Consider the following 13969-nt stretch of genomic DNA (forward strand, 5'->3'; position numbering starts at 1 on the left):
TCTGCTTCAGAGACAGGCCAGTTGCACCCTCATTTTTCCCTTGCTTTCCAGATCAAATTGTTTGTAAGATCCAATCAAGATCTGCCTAGAAACTCACTTTGCCCTTGTCGAAGAAAGAGATGATTTCTTGGTAGAGTTTTTCCTTGAGTTCCTGTTGTGAATACACATTGTAGCTGTCCCTCTGCAGCAGGTGGGGTGCACAGGGCTTTTCAGACCACTGGAAAAAGGGAAAAACAGCTGAAAAGAACTGGGATGTGTTCAGCCAAACATTGGTAGGTTCAACTCCTGTGGGCATGTCTAAGCCAAATTCAGTACCAATGCAAGGGAAGGTGTAGGCTAGACTGCAGAAATGGTCAGAAAACAAATGTAAGACTGTTGAGATGCAAAAGTTGCAGTGGTTTAACTTAAAACAGTTTAAAAACCAAACAGGTACAAACTCCTTTGTGGAGCCTCTTACACTGGTTTGAAATCGGTTATACTATTAAGCACCTATACATTTACTGATGCAAATTAAATAGATGTAAGCCAGGTTTAAATAGATGTTGGTACCCTTGTGCACAAAAGTTGCACTGGTTTAACTAAACTTGTATAAAAATCACACCTTAAGTTAAATTAGTGCAATTGTGTGAGGGGGAGATCAGGCTTAAGTAGCAAAGTTGTGTAATTTGCACAAACAATCAAGATTTGAATGGAAGTGGATGTAATTGCTTACCTACACACAGTGTTGCATCTTTTAATTTTAACTCACAGTATCATTTTAAATTAACCAAAGTCTAAACAGCTGTGTGGATACCCGTATTTCAATACAAGATGGGATTTTTTGACACAAGTTCAAATTAACCAGCAAAAGATCACTCTTAAACCAAAATAAGAGTATCCAATTTGAAGTCTGCACTAGTTTACATCATGGCACATCTGTGTGTAGACAAGGCCTCATTTATGCACTCAGTGAGAGATATTGCAGCAAAAGCCACTAACAGGTAGGTCTAGGAGTATGCAGTTCCTATAGCTCAATAGCTGAGGTGCAGCTTACAAAGCTATTTGTGTGCTTGGCAGCCTTTTCAGGGCCAAAGGCACACCATAACAAAGAGTGATCAATTTACTCTGCATTGCTCGTATTCTCCTTCATCAGTCTCAAAATTTCCAAACTCAGTAAAAAACCTAACATTGCTTCTGTTGAGTCACCTGCAGGAGTTCTGCGTGGAGAAGAAGAGTGTATGCTGCCTCTGTGAAGTTCTCGCAGTCCCTGTGTAGATCCCGGAGTTTATACAGATACCTAAAAGAATGAGAAACAAACAGAGAATTGTTCTCAAGGCCCTCTGCACTGACGCACCCAAAAGCAGCAAGAATAAAACATTTCTGGATGTGATTCAAGAGGCAGACATCCTACCTGATGTATATGTCCTCTCGTTTCTTCTCCTTATAAAAATTCTGCCAAGAAAATAACACACAGTTGTTGCAGCATCACACTGTTTGATCCTGAATCATTTTTCAGAGGATTGAAATATTTGGTTAACTTCCACTTCCCCTCAACCCATAACTGTCAATGATCACAATTGTTTGAGTGTCCAAGCTCTTCTGGGGCACCCCAAACACAGTGGAAAGGCTATTCAAATGGTATTTTTTGCCTGATCAACAACCAAACCACAACCACCTCACCTTTATAATGGTCAGCTGATTGAACCTGCTCCCCCGTACAACAAACTGACCTAAAACACTGAGCATTACTTGGCTTTGTGGTGTCAGCCTCAGTATGCATGCCTTATTTTGCACTCCAAGTTGGGCCTAGCTTCCCCAGTAAGCAGTCTTAAAGGATAAGCAGAGCTGGCTGTTAGTCCTGAGAGAACCACCCCTGCACCAGGCAGATCAAACTGAGGTCAATAAAAGTTAAGGTGAGATTTTCAAAGGCTCTGATTTTCAAAGGCTCTGAGTGTCTCCAGCTTTGTTTATGCTGAAGCTCGCAGTAAAACTCCCACTAAAGTCAATGGAAGCTGAATCAGACCAACGTCAAACTCTTCTAAAAACAGAGTCACAGACTAAGTCCCTCTCGACACTAATGTTATCAAAACTCTTGTCACCTGGGTGGTGCGCAAAAAAACCACCGCCCTGAGCAATGTCAGTTTTGCCAACATAAGCACTCGTGTGCAGAGGACCATGTTAGTGGGAGATGCTCTCCTGCCAACAAATTACTTGTGGAGCTGACTTTTCTTATCTAGGTGGACAAGAGCAACCTAACAGACTATGTGAGTGCTCTTACAGCAGCACAGCTGCATTGGTACAGCTGTGTTGCTGCAAGCTGGTAAATTGAGACATGGAGATAAACAGAGACCCTATGGGATCACTATGAATGTCTAGTTTAAGCTCCTGGATTGCAGGCTGTAGGATTTCCCCCACAGAAGCTGGATTAAAACATGGTTTTTTTCCAAAGATATTTAAACTTCTCTTATGGATTCCCACCTTTCATGTTTTTTTGGTGATACAAGAATGAATTTGTCAGGATCAATCTCAGTGCAAGCGAAGCCTGACACCTTGACTCTGGAACTATCGGGTCTGCCAATAATTATAATACTGAAAAACAAGTCAGTAAATTGGCACCAGAGCCCTTCTCTTCATACCAGCACATTGACTGTGCAGCTCATACGGTTCTCCTTGCTTCCATCGTGCATAATGGTCCTGTAGTCCAAGAGGTTTTCAAGTAGGCTGCTGACCAGCAAAGCAAACCCTTCTCCAGAACTGGACAGGTATTTGTGCTTTCGGCAGTGTTCCAGCAGGCTGCAGGCATATCACCCACGGAAACAGAGAGGAAAGACCAGAGAGAAACAGAAAAGAAAAGCAATTTCATCAAAGTTCTGGATGGTGCTTCTGCTGCTAAACAGAACTATACATCATCATCCCTGGAGCCACTGGGATTTTGTTCCTTTGCTGTGCTTATAAGAAAGCCAGAAGCTGTACAATGAGTACAAGGGCTCACAGATCTCATTTGGAGCTTCTAGGAGCTATTGTGATGTAAACAGTCAGTCCATCTTGGCAGCAGCCAATTAATACCAAGATCACAGTGGTTTGCACCTTCTCTATGATACTCCATCGTCTGAAGTAGCGAATTAGGTTTTCTCAGGGTTATAGGAAGAACCAGCCGAAGTGCCACACAACAGAGGCACTGAGTGTGTTTCAAACACTTACAGTTTCTCCAGCAAGGCCTTGTATTGCTCGTCTCCTTGGCCCCCTTCCACTTCCTGGTCCAGTTTGGTTATCAACTCATTTTCGAGCTAAAATTGGCAAAAACCAAAAATCTCAAATTGGAACACATCCTGTGCCCTCGGAATGAATCCCATGTGTGTTTGCAGGAGGAGTTTCCCCAACTGCCCCCTCCCTGGCCAAATAGGAGAATTTTTCCACTATTTTTAATTCTGTTGCTTGTACACCGCTTAGCTCACTGGTCTACGGCTAAGGTTGCTGGGCACCATAGGAAGACAAATAACATTATAAGGAGGAACAGTAAGTAGGACTTGGCAATTGTGCAGTGGATAGTCACCCATTTTCACAAATAGGGAAACTGCGGCACAGAGCCGCTGAGTGACTTGCCCCAGGCTATGCAGCAACACAGACTGTAACAACGCAAGAATTTAGACTTGTAGTCTGCTGCTATGTTCTCCACACACTGGCCTCACAACAGACCTCTGTGCTGCGTGCACATGCCTGTTTCTAACGGGAAACCTTTCCTTTGCTTTTTTCCTACTTGCCCAACACACTGCCTGAAACATCCATGCCGTTGAGTCCACCAGCCCTCACCATGGGGAAGTTTCTGTTCCCGCTGAAGTTGAACTCGCATTGCATCATGTCAAAGAAGATGGGGATGGTAGCTTTCCGCAACTCGGGCTCAGGTGTCAGGGTTACCTCCAGGATCGGACCCACCATTGAGGGGATGAACTTGATCTTGTGGGGGCCTGCAACAGAGAGTAGATAAAACTAGGACTTTGTCTATACTTGAAAGGTTGAAGTGCAGCTTCAGCAGCACGGGCACAAGACAAGCGCTGGGGAAAAACGTCTCCCAATGTCCTAAGTAAACCACCTCCATGAGGAGAGTAGCTGCCAGCACTGGGAGCACATGTTCCACTGCAGCTGCCTGGTTTACACTGGTGCTTTCCACACCCCGAGTCAGAAATCTACAACACGGTAAAGTGGCCACATGGACTTAGCCAAAGCCTTTACTGAGTGGGACGTGGCTCCTCAAAGAAACGGTATCTATACCTTGGGAGAACGTCAGTCTTACCAAGGGGAGGAGAAGACAGTGTCTGTGTGAATGAACGCTACCGAATGGATTGTGTGAGCATCCTGTATGCTTTTGGAAGTCTGTATCTGTGCACCAGTCTCTGGTTTTAAGGGAAAGGGGAACCGCACTTGGGTGTCTGCCCTGGAGAAGGTCAGTTCTTAAGGACCACAGACAATTGAATAATCTTGTCCATACCAGCCAAAAGTGAATAAACTGCTTATTCCTTTTAACTGGGGCTGGAAGAAGATCAACTCAGAGGAGGGGAGGAGGAAAAAAAATCCCCACAACAGATGAATAAAGTGATTCAAACCTCCTGTTATAATGGGGCACTCTCTCCACCGAGACAGAGGAGATCAGAAGAGGACAAGGAAGAAGGCTCTTGGACTTCCTAGCATTTTTCCTGACCAAAAATTTGAGGGCTCTCAGAGGAGTCAGAAAACTATGTCAGGTATTTGCATTCAGGGTTTTGTGCTTTTCCACAGATCTGGGTGTCTCTTATGCTTTGCGAGTAAAGTGTGACGGGTTTAGAATTTCCTTGGGAAACCTGTCTCTTGCTTTCACTGTCATACAGTCTTCGGCAGGGGAGAACAGGACCCACAGAGCTTCCATGAAATCCTGGCTGCATACCAGACCTGCCAAGCATGAGGCAGCTGGCCTGCAAAGACCCTTCTCAGAGGAGATTTTAAACCCCATTTTTGAGAGAGAACAGACGCACTGTTGTGAACTATCAAACAGAGAACTCACCCAAATTATACCACATATCCCTGATTTTGAAGCCAATCTCTTTCCTCATGTCTCCATATCTAGAAATGGAAAAACATTAAATGAGATAGGAAGGTGAACAAAATGCACGTATTGGAACCAGCTTTGTTAAGCTGCCAGGAAAATGTAACAGCCAAGCCACAAAATTTACCCATCTGCCCTTTTAAAAAAAGCAGCCCTGAATATTGGGCACTGGGGCAAAGAGTTTGATGAATGACAGGCAAGTTCCTCACCAGGCATCTGCCAAGAGGTGACCAGACACCTGAGATCTTTAGGGGATAAACTACAGGAAGGAGAAGTGCTGTTTAGAAAGAACCATACTGTCCCAAGAACTAATGGGAATGAGATGATCATGAATAAGTTTAGCCTTGACATGAAAAGAAGATTTCTAACCTCTACCAGACCAAAAGCAGCAACGCTGCCTCAAAATGGACCAAACCACGTAAGTGTCTAAACTTGCCACAAACAGGCAGAGCCCATTGTCTGGAGCTCCCACTAACTGTCCTGCCCCAGAGAGCCCACTTCTACACTGCCATCACAGGCTTCAGCACAGGACCTACGAGTCCACCCACCGCCCTGTGCGGCTGGCCTGCAGTGATGCCCATGTTGCCATGGCTTCACAGCTCGGGTACCCACAAGCTGGCGGTACTCACAGTGATTGCACTATAAATATATCATGGGGCTGTAATCAGGGTGTCTACCTAGATGAGCACAGTACAACAACAGGGTTTATTTTCTACGAGTCCGAAGACCTGACCACATTTAAATGCAAACTTACTTCTTGACAATTTTGTTGCGTTTGGCCTGGGAGAAATTCTCCAGCTGGAGGGATTCATGAGTGAGAAAAGCTACAGCCAAGTGGAAGTAATTGTTCCAGAGCTGTGGGGAAAAAAACAATAAAATAAAGGCAAAACACAAAGGAACAGAAACACACAGCGCAATGGAGCTGCTTAGTCCCCCCATTGCTGCAGATGCTCTGTCAGGTGTTAACAAGGGAAGACAATTACAATAAATGTGGCAAAATGAGGAATAATTTATATTGTCAACATTGCATAAGGAGGCCACAGGCATACAAGCTGAGTAAGAGCTACACAACCTGCACCATATCTCTCTGCTCCTTTTGGCCTGACCCCTTTAAAATACTCTATTTCTGACGCTCGATACATCAAATCCCTCCTTAAACGCTCCTTTCCCCTCATGTCCATGAACAACAGTTGGTTTGCTTGTGGACGTACAACGTGATCTATCCTGATCAATTTGTTCTCCTTGTTTCCTTGCATTCTTCCATCTGTATCAACCTGTTATCCCTTATTAAAGACTTGTTCTGTGTTTGTACAGTGTCTACCATACTGGGAGGGAAGTTGGGGGGCGTGGCCTGTAGCGGGCTCAAAGGCACTGGCACAGCATTCATAATAATGTGCCCATTAATGTAGATTGATTTCCACACAAACCGTTGTGTGTTTACCCTCATAGTGTCTCTGTGAGTACAGGGAAGTATTAGCCCCATATCACAGATGCGAAGCTGAGACAACACACAGTTTAAATGACTTGCCCAAACCCACACAGGGAGTCAGAGGCAGAACTGGGATTTGACCAGATCTCTGATGTCCCAGCCTAGGATTTTAACCACAAGCCCATGCCTCCACACAAGAGGGTTTTGCCATCAAGTCTCTCCAAAGTGCCAGTGAACTATGGACAACTTAACAGAAAAGTAAGGGGTCAGAAGAGAAACATTCACACCTACGTTAGCACATCATTGCTGTATGGCATGCAGAATTAGCACAGAATGTGCTCACAGATCACAGGCTGAGTACAATCCTATGTTACAAGCAGCATCTTGGGTTAGAAATTTCCCATTCATGCTACTCTTCCACCCAGAGTACAGAACAATAACACACTCAATATCATAACAACACTGGCATCAATAGGAGTTCAGGGTACCTGGTGCCCCTGCCAACTTCTTCATTCCCAAAGTGGTCAAGACAACCCAGAACTGAATTTATCCTCACCTGGAGTTCAAAGTTTGCTTCATCCAGAAAGAATCGGTTGAGCACAGATGTAAATTGGTTCACTGCTCGGAGGAAAACCCTGGGAAAGTAAACACAAGTAAGGAGGCACTTGTGGAAGTAGAAATGGCCCATTCCTGGATGTACAGCTCCTTTCTGCAAGCTTGGAGGAGGCACAAAAAGGCAACTGGAAAAGTTCAGCTCTTCCAAATAATCCTTCTCTTTCACCTCCCACCGAGTACAGCAGAATGGGGATAAAGTTATTTCTCTGTTGCTCAACAGGAAAAAGTTAGAAATGAAAAGATGCAAAGGTTGAACCCCTAGTACAGCACATTCTCGTCCAGCAACATCTGTAATCTGGCACGACTGTAGTTAGCCATATGACCACATATAACGGGTGCATACAAATTTCCCATGGTCCCACTAAGTTTTTTTCCAGCCACCAGCCCTGGCTCCCAGTGTTCTGTGATGTTGTTTTAGCTGCAATTTACCCCCAATGTCTTCTGAGAGCCCAGTAAGCAGTGGAAGTGTTAGTAAAGCTGTTAGACAATATTTACCTCTCATGGTCCTGAGGGTGCACGGCTAGAGAGGTTCAACCTGTATTAGTCATCCAGTCACCATACTAACACTGTGTAGTTCCATACAATATATTTACTAGCGTTTCATCTCCGAGGTGCTTCTATGACCCTTCCTACTGTGGTATCTGAATTTCTCTGAACAATTAATGCATTAACCCTTTCAATGCCCCCCATAAGGTCAGAAAGTGCTATTATCCCTATTGAAAGATGGGGAATTTCAGAACAGAGGGATTAAGTGACTTGCCCAAGATCATGTAGGAAGTCTGTGGCACAGGAGAGAAATGCACTGGATTTTCCAGGTACCAAGCTAGCACCCTCCATGCATGACCACTCTCTTTTGCCCAATTTACACTTAAGTTTCCCACATGATGGTGCCTTTCCCCCCATATTTGAAAGCAAGAGGCTTCTCCAATCGAAGCAGGCATTCAGCACTAGTGGGCCACATCTGGAGTACTGAGTCCAGTTCTGGGCCCCCGCATTACAGAAAGGATGTGGATGCATTGAAGAGAGTCTAGCGAGTGACAAACATAATTGGGGGCTGGAGCACATGACATATGAGGAGAGTTTGAAGGATTTGGGCTTATTTAGTCTATTGAAGAGAAGGGTGAGGGGGGATTTGATAGCAGCTTTGAAATACCTGAAGGGGGTTCCAAACTGGATGGAACAAGGCTGTTCTCATTGGTGACAAATGGCAGAACAGGGAGCAACGGTCTGCAGTTGTGGTGGAGGAGGTCTAGACTGGATAGTCGGAAAAACTCTTTTACTAGGAGAGAGAAGCACTGGAATGGGTTACCTACGGAGGTGGCAGAATCTCCTTTTCTAGAGGTCTTTCAGTTCCATCTTGACAAAGCCCTGGCTGGGTTGATTAGGTTGGGATTGGTCCTGCTTTCAGCAGGGAGTTGGGCTCAATACCCTCCTAAGGTCTCTTCCAACCCCATGAGTCTACGATCTCTGGCAGGGAAATACAATCACTGCGGGGAAGATTTCAGTTTTGCAAACACTCCCTTTGGCAGAAGAAGAGAGTTTTCAGGTTCATAAGTCAGCAGAAAAATCTAGCCTATAGAAGTTTAGTCAAAGTTAAAGCAATATGAACCTTTAAAGGAAAAGCAGCCTACATATCTCAAGTTACTTGGAGCAGCTCTGCTGCAAACCCCTCTCAAGTCCCACCGCTGGCAGGTTCTGAAGAATCTCATGAACCTTCCATCAGCAGCAGTTGAGGCTGTTTACCTGCTCTGCATCATGTTCATCACCATCCAGTCATTTGCATAGACATTCTTTCCGATCAGGTCCTTAAACATGATGAAGGTTTCCATCAGGAAGTCCTGTACAAAAGTAAACAACGTATGAGGTTGACACAGGTTGCTCTGGATTCAGATCGAAATACAGGGCGGGATGCAAGCCTGTGCGATGGCAGGGTCCATTCATCACAGATCAATAAGCTGGCTTTTCAAAATTCATCTGTTATTATGGGCTGTATCATCATAACTGATTTACATTTGAAATCTCATCCCTCATACTACCGGACAAAAAATCCTCCCCCACTCAGTCTATTCAATAAATATGATTAAATCTGTTCTTATTGTTTAGCGTCAATCTCTAGGGCTATGTCTACACTAGCCAAAAACTTTGAAACTGCCATGCAAATGGCCATTTCGAAGTTTACTAATAAAGCGATGAAATACATATTCAGTGCCTCATTAGCATGCAGGCGGCCGCGGCACTTCGAAATTGACACAGCTCGTCCAGATGGGGCTCCTTTTCGAAAGGACCCCGCCTACTTCGAAGTCCCCTTATTCCTTTGAGCAGATGGGAATAATGGGACTTCGAAGTAGGCAGGGTCCTTTCGAAAAGGAGCCCCATCTGGATGAACTGTGCGGTGGTGAGCCACGTCAATTTCGAAGTGCCGGGGCCGCCCGAATGCTAATGAAGCGATGAATATGTATTTCAGTGCTTCATTAGTAAACTTCGAAATGGCCATTTGCATGGCCATTTCGAAGTTTTTGGCTAATGTGGACATGGCCTAGATGTGCAGGAAGCATTAAAAAGCTAAACAGGTGTTCAAAGTCTTTCAGCCTAATACTTCCCTTCAGATGTATGAAAAATGGCCTCCCATAGGGCTGCTGCATTATTCTTTATATACACAGGTTATTACAAAGGGGGTTGTCATTCCCCAGTCATTTAGATCTTGTCTAGACTAGGTGCAATGTTAGCAAATGTCTAGTGTAAACAAGACATGCTGTCTTCAACAAGAGCTGAACTGGTCAAATTAAAGCCATCACATCTTAAGATGTAGTCTAGATGCCACCTTTCTGCTGGGCTGCAGGATGCGGCGTGGGATTTATGCATGCAGTATTGACAAGATCAGACTGTGGATTAAGAAAAAACCTCAGTCTCCAGAAGTTCAAATGCTCATAAGTACTATGTGCACTGATTCTCTTCTGTGCTAAGAGAGAACATTAGCATCCAAGCACCAGACACAGGCAGCCAAGAAGTCATCATTCTTCAAAGATAATCAGCAATGAAATGTGCACTAAAGAATTGGAAAGTGACATTGCTCCTGGGAGAGAAATGGGCAGCGGTGCTGCCTCAGCACAAATCCCCTTGCTATTATTAAATCAGAACTTGATGGAAAGGCATAGGTTTGATGCAGGGCACCAAGACGACTAGAATGAACTACTTGTTTTAACCTGAGGGAGCTATGTTGCAATGTCGGGGTGAAAATGCCACAAGGGGATCCCTATTTTCTAAAAAGACTGTAAATAAATCATGTTGCCATTGGTATTGTTTTAAAAACAATTTAATAGGCCTATTTTTGTACATTTTAGAGATCATAACATTCCAGACTTACATTTTGGATGAATGACTTTGGAAGCTGTAGTCTTGTATCAACTTTGTCGTCACACAATTCACCTTTCTCGTCTCTTTCACATGCACAAGCTGCATGTGCATTGAAAATGTATGAGGAACATTTAAATGCATGATTCCAAAGGTAAGGAACCATGGAGTGACTGAGAAGCACAAACAATAGCTCCAAAGAAGCTTAAACCCTGCTATAGGAACATAATTAAGCACATGCCTAACTTCAACCACGCACCTCTCTGTGCTTAAGAATGCTTCATGAATAGTAACAAGTTCCTGAAGTAAAGTTCTTCAACAGAAACTTTCTTCCAATCCTATCAGCTTTGCCACCTCGCACTTAGCTAACTGTGACCATCCTATTTCATTTGAAAGGCCACTTATACCTTTTATGAGCCCTGGGAAACCCTTCAAGGTATTTAGTTTTTGCAATGCCTATTCTGCCAAAAATGTCTCAGGTCAGTTACTAACTCCAAATGTTAGATTTGGAATGCTACCTACTATTCACTGCAGTGGCTTTTTCAGCCTAGGCAGTGAGGTTGCAGAAATACCTGTGTCCTGCAGGTGGCTGTGCTGCTTAATGGATCACACGCAATTCTAGCCAGCCAGAGAAATAAAGATGCATCGTTCCATTCATAGTGGATGAGATTTTACATTTATTTCTGAAATATCTAATACAGAAGCACACAGCTGGCAACTTCACCAAGCCTGGATTCCAGCTCACTGTGCTGTTCTGCACAGCCACGGGCAGAGACAAGCAAACAGGAGCTGTGAGTCGCAATGAGACCAACATCACGGGCATTTGTGCAATACTATCTCTAGTTCTGATCTACACGAGATTCAGATTGTGCAGTGGGGAAGGAGGTCGGGGCGTGGAATGGTCATGAGCAATGCGTGCCAAAGAACACTGGTTACAAGAAAGTGAGAGAGTGTCTTTTCTTCTTCCAGTGATTGCTCATGTCTGTTGCAAATTAAGCCACTCCAAGCACAATTATGGGAGCAAGAGCTGAACTGAATATAAAAGCTGGCTAGAAACTCCTAAAATTAGAGAGAGATGTTGTGTAGGCCAGGTTGCAACCCAGCCTAAGCTGACTTACAATAATATCCTGCCTGGTTTTGAAAGTGCTGATGTAGTGGTTATAGTGGAAATCATCCATCTGTCTCAGAATGGCTGTCATGCAGGCTACAAAACTACCCTGTAATGGAAGACATAAAAAGCAGTTGGTAATTTTTTAAATTGCTCTAAAGCCCACATTCACCCCAGTTCTGAAGTACATGCGTAATTTTAGCCACATCAACAGTCTAGACTTCACAGGGACCACATATGTGTTTTAAGTCAGGCACCCATTTAAAAAGTTTGCTAACTTGGGGTCTGACAGTGCAGGTACTCAGGTCACTTTATGTGATTAGTTTTTGCCCACAAGATTAAAAATATCTGTAGGGTTTCACAGACAGCAGTAGCATGTATTAATCTGGAAATCACATTTCATAGGATTCAAATTCGAGGAAAGGAGGGACAGCTTTTACCCCTTCAAGAACTGGAATTTGCAAAAAATCACCTTTACTGTACGAGAGTAAAATGAAATCTCTCTGTTTCCTACAAATGCAAATAACAGGTTTTATTTTAAAAAAAAACAAACAAACCTGGCCTGCCACACACTGAGCCACTGGTACTCGGCAGTTTGGTAAATAAAAATGCTCTGTCTCAGAAAGGAACATTGCACCTTTGTATCCAATGACTAGCGAAAGCATGGCTGAAACTTACCAAGTCTGAGCCTGACAAGTAGAATGCTCCTACATCAGTTTTAAACTCTATCCTCCAACTCTCAATCTACAGACATATTTGATGGAAATCATTTGCCAGTGACAGACCAAGTAGAGTGCTGGTCGGACTGCTCCAAGGAGGGTGTCGGGCCAGGACACAGATCCTGAGTTTCTAGTATGCTGGGGGAGGGCATGGAGGAGTGCCCTCCTGACTCCACCCAGGCTTCACCCCCACTTTCCCCTTCTCCCAAGAACCCTCCCCTGCCTTGCTTCTTTCCATGCCTTCTGTGCCCCCCATAATGCCTCTTCCTGTCCAGTCCCCCCCTCCCTGATTGTGCTGCACCCTCATTCCTCTCCCCTTCCCCCCAGCACCTCCGGAAAGTGAAAAAACACACAGCATGTGGCAAGCGCTGTGGGCTGAGTGGGAGATTCTGGTAGGGCAGCTGCCAGTGGGTGCTTCGTACCCACTGTTTTGCCCCGTGCCTCCTCTACCCCACCTGCCTGCCTCTCCCCTCCCTGTTCATTTCCTCACCTGTCCATGGGGGCCAGGGGCCGCCATCCCAATATGCTGTACCCAGGGGATGGCTCTGGATACAAGCCTCTTCTTTTTTTCCTACCAATCTGCTTCCCCCCACACTTGAGAAGGACACCAAGAGGGGCACAGGTACCACAGGCATCTGGCTCTATTCAACATGGGACCCAACTTAACCAGCGTTTCTACAGTGTGGCTACCTGAAGTGGACAGAAACCCAAATCTGCTGCATGTAGAACCTGAAGAGCCTGGGCAGTAAGGCCTTGCAGTCACTATCACTTTGACTTGACTAAAGCCAGTGCCTTAGGATCCCACTACCTCTCTCTACAGCCACCCAAACTGCACTTTTAGCAGGGCTGAAGGGGTCTTCCATCACTCCCCAGAGATGCCACCTGGTGGCGGGCAACATGGCAGAGGTGTATAATGCATCAGCACGTATTGCAATCCATAGGCAGACAGGCTGTGTTGGAAAGTTCAAGCCTGCCAAAGCATCAGAGCAAGGCATAGAAAGCAAAGAACAGAGGCAAGCAAGAGGTTCTCACAATATGTGGAGACTGTCGGCTCATCCCGATCACTGTCCGGTTGATTCTCCTCAGCAAGCGCTCCATGATCAGCTGGATGTGAACTGCAGTGGGTCCCTGAAGAGATTAAACAGGCATGGGCTGATTTAGATTAATCCCAGCAGAGATTTGTGGTAGGGAAGGGGCAGGCTGACCATGGCTATTTGTTGTCAGAGGAGACTAGAAAAGGAGACTCTTTGCCCAACAGAAATTCATTTAAATAGACATTAGTTTTAGTCTCAGAAAAGTGGGAGAATAAACCTCTGCACCAGTGAAAGGCCCCCACAGGGATTTACTGGAGGTGAACTTTCGCTGTGTGGGAGATGGATTGGCCTTCACAGCTGGTTAGATTAGCATGAGGGCAGCTCTAATTTGAGCACCCTTCTCCTATATTCCCTACAAATGTTGCATCAGCAGCAGATCACCTCTGCGGGGATGACCTGCCTTGGCTTGTCCTACAATGTCTCAGGTCCCTTTTGATACATCTGATTTATCTTTAATTACACTCAAAACATCTTCTGTCCCATAAGGAACCACTTCTATGTACATCTGGTCTCATGAACTCCACAACTACTGGTTCTGCAAGGTGCACTTAAGACGACCTTCCCCAGTGAGGATAATATCAGACTTCAGCTCATACT

General features: G+C 44.9%; 1 protein-coding gene across 2 annotated transcripts in view; it reads right to left on the reverse strand.

Moving 5' to 3' along the window:
* DOCK5 (dedicator of cytokinesis 5) overlaps positions 1-13969 on the reverse strand; it is a 131866-nt gene that overhangs the window by 29078 nt on the left and 88819 nt on the right. For both annotated transcript variants that reach the window (XM_074981598.1, XM_074981599.1), the window contains exons 27-38: positions 13311-13406; positions 11570-11668; positions 8844-8938; positions 7042-7120; positions 5811-5911; positions 5015-5073; positions 3790-3944; positions 3181-3266; positions 2616-2772; positions 1391-1431; positions 1186-1276; positions 98-217 (exon numbers count right to left, since the gene is read on the reverse strand). In XM_074981598.1, the coding sequence (XP_074837699.1) occupies positions 98-217; positions 1186-1276; positions 1391-1431; positions 2616-2772; positions 3181-3266; positions 3790-3944; positions 5015-5073; positions 5811-5911; positions 7042-7120; positions 8844-8938; positions 11570-11668; positions 13311-13406 (1179 nt within the window). The remainder of the gene's footprint in view (positions 1-97; positions 218-1185; positions 1277-1390; positions 1432-2615; positions 2773-3180; positions 3267-3789; positions 3945-5014; positions 5074-5810; positions 5912-7041; positions 7121-8843; positions 8939-11569; positions 11669-13310; positions 13407-13969) is intronic.

This window comes from Carettochelys insculpta, chromosome 31 (assembly GCF_033958435.1).
Source record: "Carettochelys insculpta isolate YL-2023 chromosome 31, ASM3395843v1, whole genome shotgun sequence".
In the NCBI taxonomy this organism is placed as follows: domain Eukaryota; kingdom Metazoa; phylum Chordata; order Testudines; family Carettochelyidae; genus Carettochelys; species Carettochelys insculpta.